The 17,500-nt window shown below is 45.1% G+C and overlaps 1 protein-coding gene across 1 annotated transcript in view; it reads left to right on the top strand.

Annotated features, from left to right (window-relative positions):
* Window positions 1-2,341, top strand: part of LOC311227831 (tripartite motif-containing protein 16-like) — a 2,805-nt gene extending 464 nt beyond the window's left edge. Inside the window, exon 1 of the mRNA XM_084313664.1 lies at window positions 1-2,341. This exon is cut by the window's left edge and continues 464 nt beyond it. Within this exon, the coding sequence (XP_084169790.1) occupies window positions 1-1,205 (1,205 nt within the window). The 3' untranslated portion in view covers window positions 1,206-2,341.
* The last annotated feature ends 15,159 nt before the right edge of the window (window positions 2,342-17,500 follow it).

The following is a 17,500-nucleotide window of genomic DNA, read 5'->3' as shown; positions in this document are numbered from 1 at the left end:
TCCAGCCTCATCATACTGTAGCTCCGTTAAAGAAACACAAGCTGGTCAAAGCCTCCACACGGCTTCAGGAGAACACCTGCTCTCGTCATGACAGGATTCTGGATGTTTTCTGTCGTACTGATCAGCAGTGCATCTGTTATTTGTGTTCCATGGATGAACATAAAGGCCACGATACAGTCTCAGCTGCAGCGGAAAGGACGGAGAGACAGAAAGAGCTTGGCATGAGTCAGCAGAGAGTCCGGGAGAGCGAGAAGGCCCTCAATCGCTCTGCTGATAAAGCAGTGGGGTACAGTGTGAGAATGTTTACTGAGCTGATACGCTCCTTGGAGACGAGGCGCTCTGAGCTGAAGAAGGGCATCAGAGCCCAACTGGAGCAGGAGATAGCGGACCTGAGGAGGAGAGCCACTGAGCTGGAGCAGCTCTCACACACAGAGGACCACATCCACTTTCTACAGAGTTACCCCTCCCTCTCCAGTCCCAGTGAGTCTACAGACTTATCCAGCATCAGTGTCCTTCCTCGACTGTACTTTGCAGATGTGACTGAGGTCGTGTCTGAGCTGAGAGACAAACTAGAGGACGTTCTGAAAGAGCAGTGGCCCAGAATCTCAACCGCAGTGAATGCAGTCCATGTTTTACCACCACCAGAGCCCAAGACCAGAGCTGACTTCTTACAATATTCCTCTCAGATCACACTGGACCCAAACACAACAAACACACGTCTGTCTTTGTCTGAGGGGAACAGAAAAGCAACATGGATGGCACAAGAGCTGTCATATCCTGATCACCCAGAAAGATTTATTGCATGGCCTCAGGTTCTGGGTAGAGAAGGTCTGACTGGACGCTGTTACTGGGAGGTGGAGTGGAATGTAGGGGTTCATGTAGCAGCCTCCTACAAAGACATTATTAGAACAGACAATGAGCCTGAGGAGTACAGTGGATTTGGATACAATTCCAAATCCTGGACTTTAGAGTGCTGTAAATGTAAGTACTTCTTCAGACACAATAAAAAGAACATAACAGTACCGGGCCCCCGGTCCTCCAGAATAGGAGTGTACCTGGATCACAGGGCAGGGACTCTGTGCTTCTACAGCGTCACTGACACAATGACCCTCATGCACAGAGTCAACACCACATTCACTCAGCCTCTCTATCCTGGACTTCTGGTATATTACCCTGCAGAGGCTGAGTTCTGTGAGCTGAAGTAGAGATCAGTGACATTCACAGCTCCTCTACCCAGGGTTTTGGATTTAAATTGATCTTGAAGATGCTGAGTTGTGAAAGATGAGGTCATTAGGAGGTACATTCACTCAGTCACTCTATCATTGTTCTGAGGGACACAGTTTCTAGCCTACCGGGGTAAAGTTTGTTTGATTGGATATTCACATATTTGATTCCCATCTTCAATACCTCTGTTCCTTTTCATGTGGGGAAGTCAAAATCTTTATTTTCATACTCCGGGTAGGTTGGACAACAATATGCAACCATTTTATTTGTATTTGATCACCTTTGGTCATTACTGTGGGATTTGGGTCTGTCCCTCCTCTCTCTGTTCCAGGGGGGGTTGGTAACAATGTGGGGGCCGGACCTCCATGGGGAGGTGGATTCAGCCTATAACCTTCTCCCTCACCTCTTATCTCTGGGCAGCCGGGACACTTCATACGGGACACTCTTCTATCTTCAAGGCCTTCGGTTGAACCCACAGCCAGGATGTGTGGGGCATGGGTCAGTCGTAAATGCAACTATTTTATTTTTAGAACAGACCCATCTGCTTTATCAAAAGAGCTCAAGGAGAGAGAGAGAGAGAGAGTTGTGTTCTTCTGGTGGCCGACTTTGAGGGAGACGGACCTAGATAGGAGCTGACTTAGGAAGAATGACCATTCATTGAATATTGTACATTTTGTCTTTTGTTCTTACTAAATAAACGTGGACATCTAAACCCAGAAGGACCCGTGTGGATATTTGATATTTGATAGATCCTACTGTCTCTCTAGAAGCTCATACTGGCTGCATATATTTTCTAGTGTCTATCTAGAAGCTCATTGGTTTGTAAATCTACTAGATTTTCCAGAGATTCTTAGTTTTGAATGTATGTTTTGTATTCTGTATATTGGCCTGGCGAATGATGTGTGTTATCGTTGTATTAATTGTGATACCACGTGATAACCATTAAATATAAGGATCTTGAATGCAAGGTGTAGTGGTTTAAGCCCTATAGTCAATACAATGACGAGAGATCTTTGGACGGGCCATTGTAACACTTGGCAACTCTCACTGATTTACAGTATTTTTAAACTGGTGGCAGTATATATGTATGTATATATTCCCTCCCCGCTGTATGTATATTTCTCTCCCACCCACCCACCCCCTCCTAATGTACAGTCCCCTCCCCATCATATATACTCTGTCAGGATCTAGGGGTAACAGTACTGTATATTTGAATACCGTTTATGTCACAAATGTATCAGTACTAAATACCTATATGTCCCTATGCCATAAATGTCATGTATGTTGTGTATGTCATAAATGTCTATATGAATTGAAAATGGGGGACCCTGATGGAAACAAGACAAACGTCTTTCTCAGGTCTGCATCCCCTTAACAATTGTATGTATTGAGCCGTACTGTATTGTACCCATTCTGCAATCTGTTAAATAAAGTTTTCATTCATTCATTCATTCATTCATTCATTCATTCATTCATTCATTCATAAGCCCTATAGTCAATACAATGACGAGAGATCTTTAGGCGGGTCGCCTATTGTAACACTTGGCAACTCTCACTGATTTACAGTATTTTTAAACTGGTGGCAGATTGGACACAAGATGGCGCTATTCACCATACAATCATTAGACTCTAGCTTGCCTTCATTTGCAGACACCACTCCGATGTTGTCCCAGTGCACCTGGTGCTGTGCTGGTAAAGACACAATGACATGATGCAGATATGGTTTTTACATTGCAAAATTAGCTGGAATGCTGCCATCTGATTAGGTTAAAGGGGCACTTCACCAAAAAAGTGGCAATTTATTTTACAAATAATCAGACACATCCAAAAACTCAGTTTGGCAAATATTCATTTAGTTTGACAGCTATTGAGAGTAAATTACTTTGAATATGGCAACCAGTAATGTCATCGGTGACACTGAATCCTTTTGTTGTGTTAATCACAGCTCAATTAAATGATTTTTTAAATGTATTTCTTTATTTCGCACCATTTCAACAAAACGGTAAAAAACATTGACCATGACAGGAAGTATATAAAGGTGTTGAGTAGAGGCAAGAGACCCAGATGGGCCGATACAGGGCCTCAACTCATTAAATCATTGGAGAAAAAAATTATAAACAAGAACAAAAGTAAAGTGAAATAAGTTCATAAAACAATTTTCATAATATTAAGATAATAATAATGATAACAATAGTAATAATGATAACAAAAACAACAACATTAATAATTAGACTAAACAAATGAACATGAAACTGTAAAACAAAGTGACATTAATGGTTTTATGAGATTGAAACTTCATTTAATAATATTTAAGCTTGGATTTGAGTGATGAAATAGATGAGCACATTTTTATTATGGAGGGGTTTGAATTCTTTCAGCAGTATATTAGCTTGTTCCTTTTTTGCATTGACTCGTGCACCTTTTTGAAAATCATCTGACATGAAGATGGAGCACATTTTTGTTGTTAATATGATTTATATTACTGGTCTGGCATACAAGACATTATCGTCCTCTAAGCCAATCTGCACTTTAACATATAGGCCTGGGTTGTTTTTATTTTTGTTAACGCCTCGGATATAAGAAAGAGGTCTAGCTGAGTCAATGTTGATGGTTTTGTTGAACATTTGTATTTCATAGGAGAGAAACTATATTCAAAGAAAGCTATTAAAATAGTCTTTGAATCTAAATATACTTTTATTTGTGTTGATTTTACATTAATTCCATAATTTTACTCAAGTAAATATCTATTACAAGCTTCGGTCATAAGTAGAAAAATGCTATTTTTAATCTAGATTAATCTAATTACAGAAAATTGTGAGATTAATTTGTACTTTTTTTAAATCTATTGACAGCACTTTTTGTATTATTATTATTATTATTATTATTATTATTATTATTATTATTATTATTATTATTATTATTATTATTATTATTATTATTATTATTATTATTATTATTATTATTATATTTAATAAACCAGTGTTTGCTCAAAGAGAACAGCATTGTGTACAATGCACTCTACAGCGTATATATGATGCCAACATGATTGTGCAACTCATTAATTACTCTCTGTTGTTTTTCCATCAGCTTTTGTGCCGAGTATTCATTCATTCATTCAATCTTTATTTATACTCGATAATACACTGAGTAATTAAACTCATTTACAGTGCCGTCGAGATGTTACATACACAAGTGTCAGTGTGTTCATAAATATAAAGACATCAGACAATCAGAATAATTGAGAGCACATTTTAAAATACAGTAAAAAAAATAAAAATCTTTAAAAAAAAATTAAATAGCTCAAAATTAAAACAGAGGTAATAATAATTTAAAAACAATTACATATTGTGGTGACCTGATTGGTCATTAAGGTTCTAAACCGACCCATAGACACTAGAGTGTCTAGTTTCAGTGTTTCCTGCAGGGTATTCCATGATGTAGGGGCAAAAAAGCCAAAAGCAGATCTACCAAGTTCAGTACAAACTCTAGGCACTCTAAAGTGTAAGCCAAAAACTGGATCGTGTACGACAGGGTCCAGTGGTCCATTCCAATAAAGAACTAATATAATTTGGACAATCTCTAATTATGGCTTTATAGATAAAAAGATTGCAATGCAACTTACGTCTCTCTGCCAGAGAGGCCCACCCGACCTTATTATATAGGATACAATGGTGAGTACCATAACTATCACCGGTGATAAATCTAATGGCTGAATGATAAACAGGATCTAAGGGCTTAAGAGTGGAAGACGCTGCATGTCTATAAATCACATCTCCGTAATCCAAAACAGATAGGAACACTGCTTCAACAACTCTCTTTTGTGCCGAGTATGAACCTATCCTCAGCCGTACATCAACACCCTGGTGCTGTATCAGCTGATGTTGGGGCAACTGTGACTTTGCAGTGCTTTTATGCAGGGGATTCTGCACCAATGTTGTCCTGGTACAAGCAACTGCTAAAGAAACCACAGCTCATATCTACTGCCGTATATGACAAATTGACAATGCCACTTTTTATGGTGAATTTGCGGATAACCCGCGCTTCTTTGTGCAATTTAACAAGCGTGTGCATCACCTGAAGATCTCAAACTTGTGTTTTTCTGATTCGGGCACATATTACTGTGTAAGTGTCTCTATCGTGGTGAATGAATTTGCAGAGGGAACTATACTCAATGTAAAGGGTTCAGGGTCCAACATCCAAGCTGTGGTTCAGCAGCCGGTGTCTGAGTCAGTCCAGGCAGGGGACTCTGTGACTCTGAACTGTACAGTACACACTGAGACCTGTGATGGAGACCACAGTGTCTTCTGGTGCAGACGCTCAGGAGAGTCCCGTCCTGGAATCATCTACATCAGGGGTTCCCAAACTTTTCAGGCCGGGACCCAGAAAATAAGGCGTCAGAGAGCCGCAGACCAATGCACATCGTCAGGCTTTTTTTTTTTTTTTTTTTTGCCAGGTGACCGATTTTTTAAGCCAAATATCACTTCAATCCTATTAAGTTAGTTCGAGTTAGTTATTCATTTATATGTGCTATTTATGAGAGGGCTAACTTGTTGCAAAATAATAATGATAATAATAATAGCCTCATTAAAATACTATTGTTGCTTCGGTTGTTTTATGCGTTTTATGTGCATAATCTGTTATTTAGTTTGAAATGTTCGTTGAAATAAGTAGATTTTTAGTTTTTGTTTATTTATTAAGTTAATATAAAACCATATAGTCACATTTTAGAATACAATAGAATAGAATTTTAGAATACAACTAGAAACACTGTCCTGGCCTGCTTCTAAGTTCAGTGGCCTGACATAAAAATAAAAAAAAAAAAATTTTGGATTTTTTTTTGTGGAAATCATCTTGCGGCCCTCCCGTGGCTGCTCGCGGCCCACCTTTGGGTCGCGACCCCGACTTTGGGAACCACTGATCTACACACAACATCTTCAGAGTGAGAGGATCTCCAGGACACAGACACAGACATGTATATGTACAGTCTCCCCATCAATAACATCTCCTCCTCTGATGCTGGTCCGCACATGGGACCACTACTGCGCTGTGGCCATGTGTGGGGAGATACTGTTTGGAAATGGAACCACGGGCTGGAGATCGAAGGTCATTTACATTTGCAGAGCTTGTAATATTAGTGTATGCAAACTATTTACTCTGTCTGTTTATTCAGTTAGGAAAATATACCATAAGATTCTACCACTTCTCTGGCTCTCACAAAACGACATAGTTTTGTGAGATATAATAATATATTAATGAAAAATAAAAGATTGTCGTTTTTGATTGAGTATATTTGATGTTTTTGGTGTCCCAAAGACAACAGAAGGGACATTCTAAAAGCGCCTGCATTTTACTATCAAGACTGTATGATATTTTGCGATATTAAACATTGATCAGCGTGAAAGAATTATTGGCAATCGATCAGTCTGCTTAAAACTATAAGGAAAAAAACAAAAACGTATTTGTGTAAGCTTAGCACAATGAATGGAAGCGGACAGTGCCAGTTAGCTATGCATTGTCCAACTAACACCTCTCCCGAAGGCTAACCGGCACTGTCCGCTTCCATTCATTGTGCTAAGCTAGGCTAACGTGCAGCCAGATATATAGCTTTCTACTGAACGCACAGAGAGGAAACTGGTGTCTATCTTCTTGTCTCTCTTTGGAGAAGAACATAAGCTAATTTCCCAACATGTTGCCGTGTTTGTAAACTAAAATGAGAGAGTCTCTGGGCTGCTGCTTACAGGACTCTGTGCGTCTCTCTCTCTGTTTCTCTATGTGGTTTCCAGCAGGATGTATCAGTCAGTCTTTTACTCTTGTTTTCTCATACAGCTTTCATGTACTGTACTGTAGGCCATGTCCATGTCCCCTCAGGACCATTTTGACTACTCAAAACAAACAAAAAAACTTCAGTACGGCCATTGGTGTCCTATATAAAAAGCTGTTTATGGGCTAGTTTGACCTTGAGATGAGTGTGTGTGTGTGGGGGGGGGGGGGGGGGGGGGGGGGGGGGGGTTGGAGAGAGAGTGAGAGAGAACGAACCACACGCTTCTGCGACTTTAACCAGCCAATAGAGATTCTTCTTCGTAATACATTATGAATGCATTATATTAACCCAGTAGAGTTTGTGGAGTGCACTATCACACTACATTTAAGTAAGAAGGGAAACATGTGATATAATTTTTTTTTTGCTTTTTCTGTCCTGAAATAGAATCAAGATGTGTTTGAATCTGAAAAATAACAATTGTACTGAATTCCTTTGGTCAAACTTGTTTGGGATTTTTTTTTAAATTTGTCTCTATATGTTATGCTGTTTTATTTTTCTTCTTTTTCAGGTTCTGGTTCAGGATAGGTGTAATAACGGGTTAAAAATAGTGCTGTCAGGCGATTAAAGAAATGTATCTAATAAATTACAGGATTTGTAATTAATTAATCTAATTAATCGCATTTTAATCGCGTAACCATTTTAGGCCTGATATTTTATATTCTATAATCATATTTCAAATTGCATGTGTCCGGATGGCAGAATTCAGTACTGTATTGTAGATTGTAGATACAGTACTGAATTCTGCCATCCGGACACATGCAACCTTCTGTTTAATCATCTTCCCTTTATTCATTTGCTTAGATTTTTCAGGTCTGGTCAATTTTTCTATTCTTTCTACTCTCTTCTTGTCTCCTTTTCACTCTCCTGTGATGTTGTTTCTTTTCTTCCTATACTCTTCCCACTTCTCCCATTTTGACTCAAACTTCTCGTCTTGTAGCCTCAGCCTATGTGTGATTCTCTCCATTTCCTGTATCCCCCCTACTATCTCTGTCCATTGTTCTTTCGTCGGTGCTTCTATATACCACATTTTCGTCAATGCTTTCTTGGCTGCTACTAGTAATATCTTAATCAAGTATTTGTCTTCCCCCTGAATTCCTTCCTGTGTTAAGTTCCCTAAATACAATACTTGGCCTGTCTGGGGTATTTCATATCCTACTATTTCATTTATTATCTCTCCTATCTCTTCCCAATAGTTCTTTATTATCTGACATCCCCAGAATATGTGTGTGTGGTTTGCTATTTCCTGTCCACATTTTCTCCAGCATGGTTTCTGTGTTGGTGTATAGTTGCCCTGTATTTCTGGTGTTATAAAGAATCTATAATGAATCTTGATATCTGTTTATTCCATTCCCTGAACTGGATTTGTGGTATTAATATAGGTAGAGCGGAGCCTGAAATAGGTATAGTAACCTTGGTAATATATTCATCTTTATGATTTCGATCCTTGAGCTAAAGTCTAGAGGCATTACTGTCCATCTTTCTAGGTCTCTTTTGATTTTCTGATTAATCTGAATTGATATTCTCATTTGGTTCATTACAATTTACTCAAGCCTAGTAACAGACACAGTATTTCTGACACTGGGAATACATTCTGTAACTGAGGGGTACAATTCCCTGACTGTATTACTAGATATGATACTTACTACCACTACCTTTGTACTTAATATTCGGCCACCCAGTACACGGCATAAATATATTATGATGAACACTGTCACGTAGATGAAACGGATCCAACACAAATGTACGAATTAGAAATAGGTCTTTATTTCTACACAGCGATGGTGTGTAGAGCAAGCACTTAATCAAATCAATCACATTTATGAATGGAATTAGTATGCACTTTTATGGCAAGAGTACTCGTCGGTATATCAATAGAGAATGTCCAATCTCTGAAGGCGCAGGTGGTACATATACGACCTGGAATAGTTTAAGGAATAACAGCAATGATACTTTAATGATTATATACTGGACACACTAGGGGGGGTTAATCCGGTCGCTTGTAAGCCGACAGGAGTAGGAAGGGGGGGGGGGGTAGAATCCGGCTGCCTCATCCGGCCAAGGGTATCCCAGGTGAACCCACTGTAGTGCCGTTCAATGCGCCGGCGATCCTTGGACCACAGATGAAAGCAGGTGGACTCTTTGTGGGCCGGCGTCATCCGGTCCACGGAGGAGAGACGTGAAGCGACCTCGTCTTGCAGAGCGTCTCCTCACCTTGCGTCCTCTCCAGGGGGGGGGTTCCAACACACGGCAGTGTCGGGGGTCTTTATCCATGGAATAATCAAAGTATACAAAGCATAATCCGTGCCTGGGAAGGCGGGCTGTCGTCGGTAGAATAATCCGGTATACAGGTCCACTCGCTCGTCGGCTCTGGGGCTCCTCGGGTGCAGCTTCACGTGGGGTCAACCACCCTGGATAAGCAGCCAGTTCTCTGCCCGAAACGATGGGGTACTGACTACGGTAGTATTCTCACCGCACGAAGCACTATATATTAACAGACTATTATTAGCTTAATAGACTACGTCCAACTCGACGATATAGTGCCAAATATGACTATTCAAATATTAATATACACGATGTCTCAATACCGATGGTAGGCGAACTTGGCCTTACTCCCACACGTGGCGTCGCGGGGAGGCTTTACATCTGTGACTCTATTGGAGGGTAAGAAACTGGACTGAAAAGGAAGTCCTACTTTAGTAGCGCAGTATATATACGCACTATGAACAAATAGTCCCATTAGTGGTGCGGTAGTCAGATTCCTACGCGGAACTAGGACTTGTTCGTACATGTGGAGCGGTACGTTTGAACTGGGTCTGAGGGGTATGGCAGCCTGGCACCAAGGTCTCGACCAATAGTAGAATGGAGACTATTATGGGATGTTCAGTAGGCTAGAATGGATATTCAATGCATATTGTACAAGGAATATACAAGGGATATCAGGGAATATTAGAGAATATACAAATACAATTAAATATATATATATAAATAAATATATATATTCGGTTTAATCTGGCCCTTCACAACAGCCACCCCCTGATTGGTCCCAGACCTAATCAGTTAAACAGAGACAGATTAATCGCGTTGTCTATTTACACATAAGGGTTTGCTGTAGGGGTCAGTCAACTTCACAAAGTCATAGGGTTATAGGGTCATGGTCATCATCGATTGTGTCTGGGAGTCGGGGCAGTTCTATGAGCCTCGCCACGGGACGGGTGTAAGTGCGACCCTGGACGAGCACTTCAGCTGCTCGGACCTTGCCGTCGGCACCGGTGATCACTTTGCTTACGCGGCCGGCCGGCCACATAGCTCTGGGCAGTGATTGATCAATAATCATGACGACTGTTCCTTCTGTCAAATTGTCTCTCTGGGCTCGCTGCAGTAGAAGCAATTCTGCTTCCTCGTAGTTAGCTGCTGACATATCAGCGGGGGACTTGCACTCCGGGTGGTACCGCAGGAATGTTCTTTGTTGTGCACTCTCTATGGACGTGCAATCGTCTATGTTAGGGTCGGTGGAGGCTACGGTGCTCAATCCACAGAACACAGACTTCTTATTTTCCACCTCCTCTGGACTTGCTTCCCTCGGGATAGGCATGGGCCACTGTCCTTCCTGGAGTCTTAGGAATGCGGGGCCGTCACTGTAGACATTGCGACGGGTGAGGTCATCCAGGGGCATCCCCCGGGTGATGACGTCAGCTGGGTTCTGTTTTGTATCAACGTAGCGCCACTCTGTTTCTCCGGTTAACTCTTCGGTTAAGTCTTGAATCTCGGTGACTCTGACTCCCACGAAGACTTTGTACTTGCATGAGTCCAATTTGATCCAGGCGAGTACCGTCGTGGAATCTGACCACAGGATTGTTCTAGACACCGGTATGGTGAGCTCACGTTGGATGAGCGTGGCTAGGTGCGCTCCGGCTAGGGCTGCGCAGAGCTCTAGACGTGGGATAGATTGTTGCTTGCGTGGGGCTATTCTCGAGCGGGCGAGGACAAATGCTGTGTAGATCTCTCCCCCCTGGTCTTGGGCCCGCAAGTAGGCTACTGATCCGTATGCGACCTCTGAGGCGTCACTGAAGACGTGTAAGTCCATTTTACATGTCTCTGGCCTCACCGTGGGTGGGAAGTAGCTTCGGCGCATATTAACGCCTGGGAGTGAGTGGAGCTCCATCTCCCACTCTCTCCAGGTGGATGCAAGGTGTGCGGGAATGGGGTCGTCCCAGCCCTGGTCCTTGTCCCACAATGCTCGTACAATCATTTTTGCCCTGGTGGTGTACGGTAGAATACATCCTAGCGGGTCATATTGTCGGGCGAGTGTTGTGTACACACTCCGTCTGGTGGTCGGCGCCGCCGCCGGCCTTCCCTGCTCCGTAGTCAGGGGCTTGTGTCTGTAGTGAAGCGAATCTGTTTTGAATCGCCACACCAATCCCAGGGTCATCTCCTGGGCTTCTCCCGGGATTGTAGCCATCCAGGTCTCGCTGCTGGCTGCCTTGTCCTCGGAGGAGAGGCTGCGCAGTACTTGCGGATCGCTGCTGGCCCACTGCCTGAGATCAAAGCCGCCTTTGATCAATGAGGCGCGGAGTTTAATCAGGAGAGCCTCGGCTTCTTCCTGGGTTGAAAGGCTTTGTAGACAGTTGTCTACGTAGAAGCTGTTCTTTACGCTGTGTCGGACCTCTTCGTCCGCTGCTGGGTCCTCTGCTACATGTTTCTGTAGTGCAAATGTAGCACAGCAGGGGCTGCACGTCGTTCCGAAGGGGAGGACTTCCCATTGGTAGATGGCTGGGTGCTCATCTCCTGGCCTCTCTCTCCATAGGAACCGTAACAGGGGCTTGTCCGCCTCTACTAGTCTCACCTGCAGGAACATTCCTTTAATGTCCCCGCTGATGGCCACCTTTTCCTGGCGGAAGCGGAGTAGAACGCCGAGTAGGGAGGGGCCGAGTGTGGGACCGGGCAGTAACTCTTTATTCAGATTTTGGGATCCGATCTGGTAGCTGCAGTTAAATACTATGCGGTCTTTACCGTTGTGATGGACCTTGTGGTGAGGCACGTACCACGATTCAGTGGTCTGGTCAGCCTCTTCAATGTCCATCTTTGTGACGTGTCCCGCTGTGATGAGCTTCTCAATCTCAGCGCGGTATACACTCTCTTGGGCGGGGTTCTTGGCTAAGCGCCGCTCCGTGTTCAGCAGGTACCGTTCTGTGGCGTCTGTCTTGGCGTGGAAAGTAGGCATTCCTTCTCGCCGCAGGAGTGGCGTGGCGTATCTCAACACGCCGTTGACCGGGACTCTCTTGGTCCCTGTCTCGAGGAGGTGAATGGCGTAAATGTCATCTTTAGAGCGAATGTCTTTCTTTCCGTTCTTAAAGGGCATTTGTTCCAAGGTCCATAGCCGCTCTACGTGTTGCAGGAGTGCGGTTTCTCCCTCTGTGACTCGGGAGTGGAGACATCTAGTGGCTGTACTTCGGTTGAGAGATTTGGCGAGCGGGCCTTGGAGAGTCCATCCCAAACGGGTCTCGACTGCTGCAGGACAGCCTCGGGGTCCGGTATGAACCCGGTCTATCGGGACAATGAGGTCTGCATGGTCGGAGCCTATCAACAGGGTCGGCATAGCATTGTCTATGAGCGGGATCGGTAACTTGCGCAGATGTGCATATTTCTCCATCAGCTTGGCGACGGGGTATGTGTACCGCGACAGTCCTATTTCTTGGCTGGTGAAAGCGTCTGTAATCTGGTACCGTCGCTCAGGCTGGCCGCTTGCTGCGATAGAGAATGAGACATTCTCGCCCTTTATCGTCTTCAAATCTCGTCTTATCGTCCGAATTGTCATTTGGGTTTCGCTTCCCCGCAGCCCTAGCTGGGCCGCAGCGGAGGCGAGCAGCAGGGTCTTCTCTGACCCGTCATCGAGGACGGCGTAAGTGTCCAGGACTTTATTCTGGTAGCTTAGTGTCACACGCACTACTTTTAGGAGTACTCGGGCTCCACTGCTGCTGGCGGGATCGATGTACATGACGCTCGCTTTGCTGCTGGATGGTGCGGGTGAAGGGCGCCGTCTGTTACTGTCGTGAAGTATGTCCAGATGGGCTCCATCGCACTTGGTGCACCTTTTCTTTAAGCGGCATTCGGCTGCCATGTGTGAGCGCGCACAGCGAAAACAGCGCTTGTTGGACTTTATCCATTGACTTGCTTCCTCCGCGTTCAGCTTGGGGAAGGAGTCACATTGCGCTAGCCAGTGTTCTTTCTCACAGTAGGGGCACACTATCTTCCACTTCTCCGTTCTGGAGGGGGTACTGTGGCTCCTGCTGCTCGGTACTGACTCCGATTGGTGCATCACAGTCACCGATCTTCTTCCATCATTTAGTCGTCTGGTTCCTTCTCTGGAGCCAGGGGTGCTCCGTCCGAATGTATCTAGCCGTAGGCTGCTGACTTCTCTCGCCAGGAAGTCTGCTAGATCGAGGAGGTTCGGTTCGGGGCCATTCGGGTCTCGGTGGTCCCTCTGTCGCCTAAAACGCTCCTGTCGAGCGGGCGGCAGCTTCTCCAAGATCCTTTCCACATTTGAGTTGGCGTAAAGTTCATGCCTCCCCTTCTCTCTCTGCGCTCCCAACATCCCTACCAGGGACTGCACTCTGATGGACAGGTCGTCCAGTGCTCGATTGTCTATTGCTGGGGGTAAGCGGTCGATGTGTCGGATCTCCTGGATCACGTAATCCCATATGCGCCCATACCTCTGGTCCAATGCTACCAGCGCTGCTGTGTATGGGGTGGTGGAAGTCGCGTAGGCGAGCGCGATATTATGTGCGCGGGGCACCTTTAAGTGCTTCAGTAGGATGGCGTATTTATGGCGTTCATCCAATACATCCACCAACATGGTCTCCAGACACATGCGGAGTTCCGTATACTGGGCCCGGTTCTCTTGGGTGAAGTCGGGTACCATAGGCGGGCCAATGTATGACGCTGACTGTGGATACATCTGCGAGCGCTGGGGGAGAGGCCTCCTAGGCGAGTCTCCTCCCGCTCCTTGGTATGGGCTGGTACCGGCAGTGTACCATGGCCCGCTTGTCCAGGTGCTGTTCCTCGGTGCGGGTCGTGCGTCGTGCTCACCCGTGTATAGAGTCGGGGGTCTGTAGCGCAGCTCCGCGGGAGTATAGCCTGGGCTGTACCGGACCTCCTGGTCCGGTAGAGTACTGTGCTGTCGTCGGGCGTGGTTCTCCTCCTCTTCCTCTTCGTCTTCAGTTAGGTCATCCAGTGCTTGTAGTCTCTGGTTTAGCCTCTCCACAGGATATGCTGCTCCTTCCCGGTTGCTAGGTCTCGCTTGGACCGGTGGGGGGAGGTGGTCTGTGGGGGGTATAGACCTCGTCTGTTGGTCAAGTTCAGGGTTGTTTACTCGGCTAGGGGATGCCGCCCTGGAGGTGTGTCTAGACGAGTTCCTGGAGCCTCTGGCGGAGGGAGAGGGTGTTGTCCGTCTGATCAGCTGTTCTATTAGTTGCGCTTGCTGTCTGTCGCGCTCTGCGTCCCGTAGAGCACCAGCAGCTGCTCGCTGGCTGTCTGCTCGGTCTCGGGCCACATTCTCTTCTCTCTGAATGCGTCTTAGTTCTAGACGTATATGCTCTTCTTCGCTCCGCTGCTGGATCTGCAGTCGGTCGCGTTCAGCAGCGGCGTTCAGGCTGATGAGGAAGGCCTGCTGTAGGGTCCTCTCTGCCTCGCTGGGAGAAGGCGGTTGTATAGGGGAGCCTTCCCTCGGGGTACTCCTTGCGGAGCCTTGGAGCTCTATCTCCACGGTGCTCTCCCCGTCTTCTTCCGTGCCGAGTTCTCTCTCGGTAGCGTTGTATTCCTCCCGGGACTCATCGGGGACTACTTCTTCAGTACTGGCGGGGTGTGAAGTCATGTCTGGTTCCCACTGGTCCCCACCGTGAACTTGGTCAGTTACATTAGAGCCCGTAGGGGCCTCTATGGTCGGGGTAGTCTGGGCGTTGGGGTTAGACATACTTTTACTTTCTAGTTTTACCGCGTTTAAGTACTGAGGGAGCCGTCGTTCGCGCTGCGGGCGTTGGTTAGGAGGATCGTTTCGTGGAGTGTTCATCATAGGCCATTTCAATATTAATAACACTATATTAATATTACACTAATTACCCTCCGGCTCGAAGGACCAATTGTAACTGAGGGGTACAATTCCCTGACTGTATTACTAGATATGATACTTACTACCACTACCTTTGTACTTAATATTCGGCCACCCAGTACACGGCATAAATATATTATGATGAACACTGTCACGTAGATGAAACGGATCCAACACAAATGTACGAATTAGAAATAGGTCTTTATTTCTACACAGCGATGGTGTGTAGAGCAAGCACTTAATCAAATCAATCACATTTATGAATGGAATTAGTATGCACTTTTATGGCAAGAGTACTCGTCGGTATATCAATAGAGAATGTCCAATCTCTGAAGGCGCAGGTGGTACATATACGACCTGGAATAGTTTAAGGAATAACAGCAATGATACTTTAATGATTATATACTGGACACACTAGGGGGGGTTAATCCGGTCGCTTGTAAGCCGACAGGAGTAGGAAGGGGGGGGGGGTAGAATCCGGCTGCCTCATCCGGCCAAGGGTATCCCAGGTGAACCCACTGTAGTGCCGTTCAATGCGCCGGCGATCCTTGGACCACAGATGAAAGCAGGTGGACTCTTTGTGGGCCGGCGTCATCCGGTCCACGGAGGAGAGACGTGAAGCGACCTCGTCTTGCAGAGCGTCTCCTCACCTTGCGTCCTCTCCAGGGGGGGGGGTTCCAACACACGGCAGTGTCGGGGGTCTTTATCCATGGAATAATCAAAGTATACAAAGCATAATCCGTGCCTGGGAAGGCGGGCTGTCGTCGGTAGAATAATCCGGTATACAGGTCCACTCGCTCGTCGGCTCTGGGGCTCCTCGGGTGCAGCTTCACGTGGGGTCAACCACCCTGGATAAGCAGCCAGTTCTCTGCCCGAAACGATGGGGTACTGACTACGGTAGTATTCTCACCGCACGAAGCACTATATATTAACAGACTATTATTAGCTTAATAGACTACGTCCAACTCGACGATATAGTGCCAAATATGACTATTCAAATATTAATATACACGATGTCTCAATACCGATGGTAGGCGAACTTGGCCTTACTCCCACACGTGGCGTCGCGGGGAGGCTTTACGTCTGTGACTCTATTGGAGGGTAAGAAACTGGACTGAAAAGGAAGTCCTACTTTAGTAGCGCAGTATATATACGCACTATGAACAAATAGTCCCATTAGTGGTGCGGTAGTCAGATTCCTACGCGGAACTAGGACTTGTTCGTACATGTGGAGCGGTACGTTTGAACTGGGTCTGAGGGGTATGGCAGCCTGGCACCAAGGTCTCGACCAATAGTAGAATGGAGACTATTATGGGATGTTCAGTAGGCTAGAATGGATATTCAATGCATATTGTACAAGGAATATACAAGGGATATCAGGGAATATTAGAGAATATACAAATACAATTAAATATATATATATAAATAAATATATATATTCGGTTTAATCTGGCCCTTCACAACACATTCCCTGAGATGCATAGATGTCCCTAGAATCAGATACCAAGAACATGCAAATGGACCATTAAAAAAATAAGTTTGTAAATGTTTATTCTACGTTCTTATGGAATTAATGAGATAAAAAAAAGAATATAATAATAAAATGAAATGTGATTGCGTTCGTCACCAACCCCGGAGCTGTGAGCTGGATTTGCCTGTTCGAATCCAGCTCACAGCTCCGGGGTTGTCACCAGCTTGGCTGGCCGTTCACACTAATACAATTGGCTGTATTAGAGGGTGGGAGAAGCTGGCGGGGTGGGTCCGGGTCGTTGTAAACAGCGACTCCTACAGTTCGGTCGGGGCGCCTGCTAAGCGCGGATAGGACCTGAGTGGGATAGTGTGATCCTTCCACACGCTACGCCCTCTCAGGGAGGATCCGCGCTGCCAGGTGAAAAGAAGCGGTTGATTGGCTGGACGTGTGTCGGAGGAAGCATGTGATAGCCTCCACTCTCCCAGATGATCTGACTGTGGGGGGTAAGTGCGCAGCGACCAGGAAGGGGATTGGGAATTGGCATACGACTAACATTGGGATGGGAGAAAATCGGAGGAAAATGGAGGGGAAAAAAGACCAATAAAAAAAAATAATAATAATAAAATTTGTATTTTTTTAAATTTTATTAAATTTGAGTTCACTTTCATAAGGCGATAATTTGCTGTGTAATTAATTAATCTAATTAACGCGATAAACTGACTGCCCTAGTTAAAAATAAACCCCATGGGACATTATTTTAACCTTTTACCATGGCAGAATCTTAAAAAACCCTTCAAGGAAAATCCACCCTATGCGCGTGGAACTATTTTTCCATCTGAACTAAAAAGGATTGGAGCCTGAGGGATACTAGTTTACACGG

This window comes from Notolepis coatsorum (assembly GCF_963971535.1).
Source record: "Notolepis coatsorum genome assembly, chromosome: 4".
NCBI classification, from domain to species: Eukaryota; Metazoa; Chordata; class Actinopteri; order Aulopiformes; family Paralepididae; genus Notolepis; species Notolepis coatsorum.
This window is presented reverse-complemented; position numbering and strand designations above follow the sequence as displayed.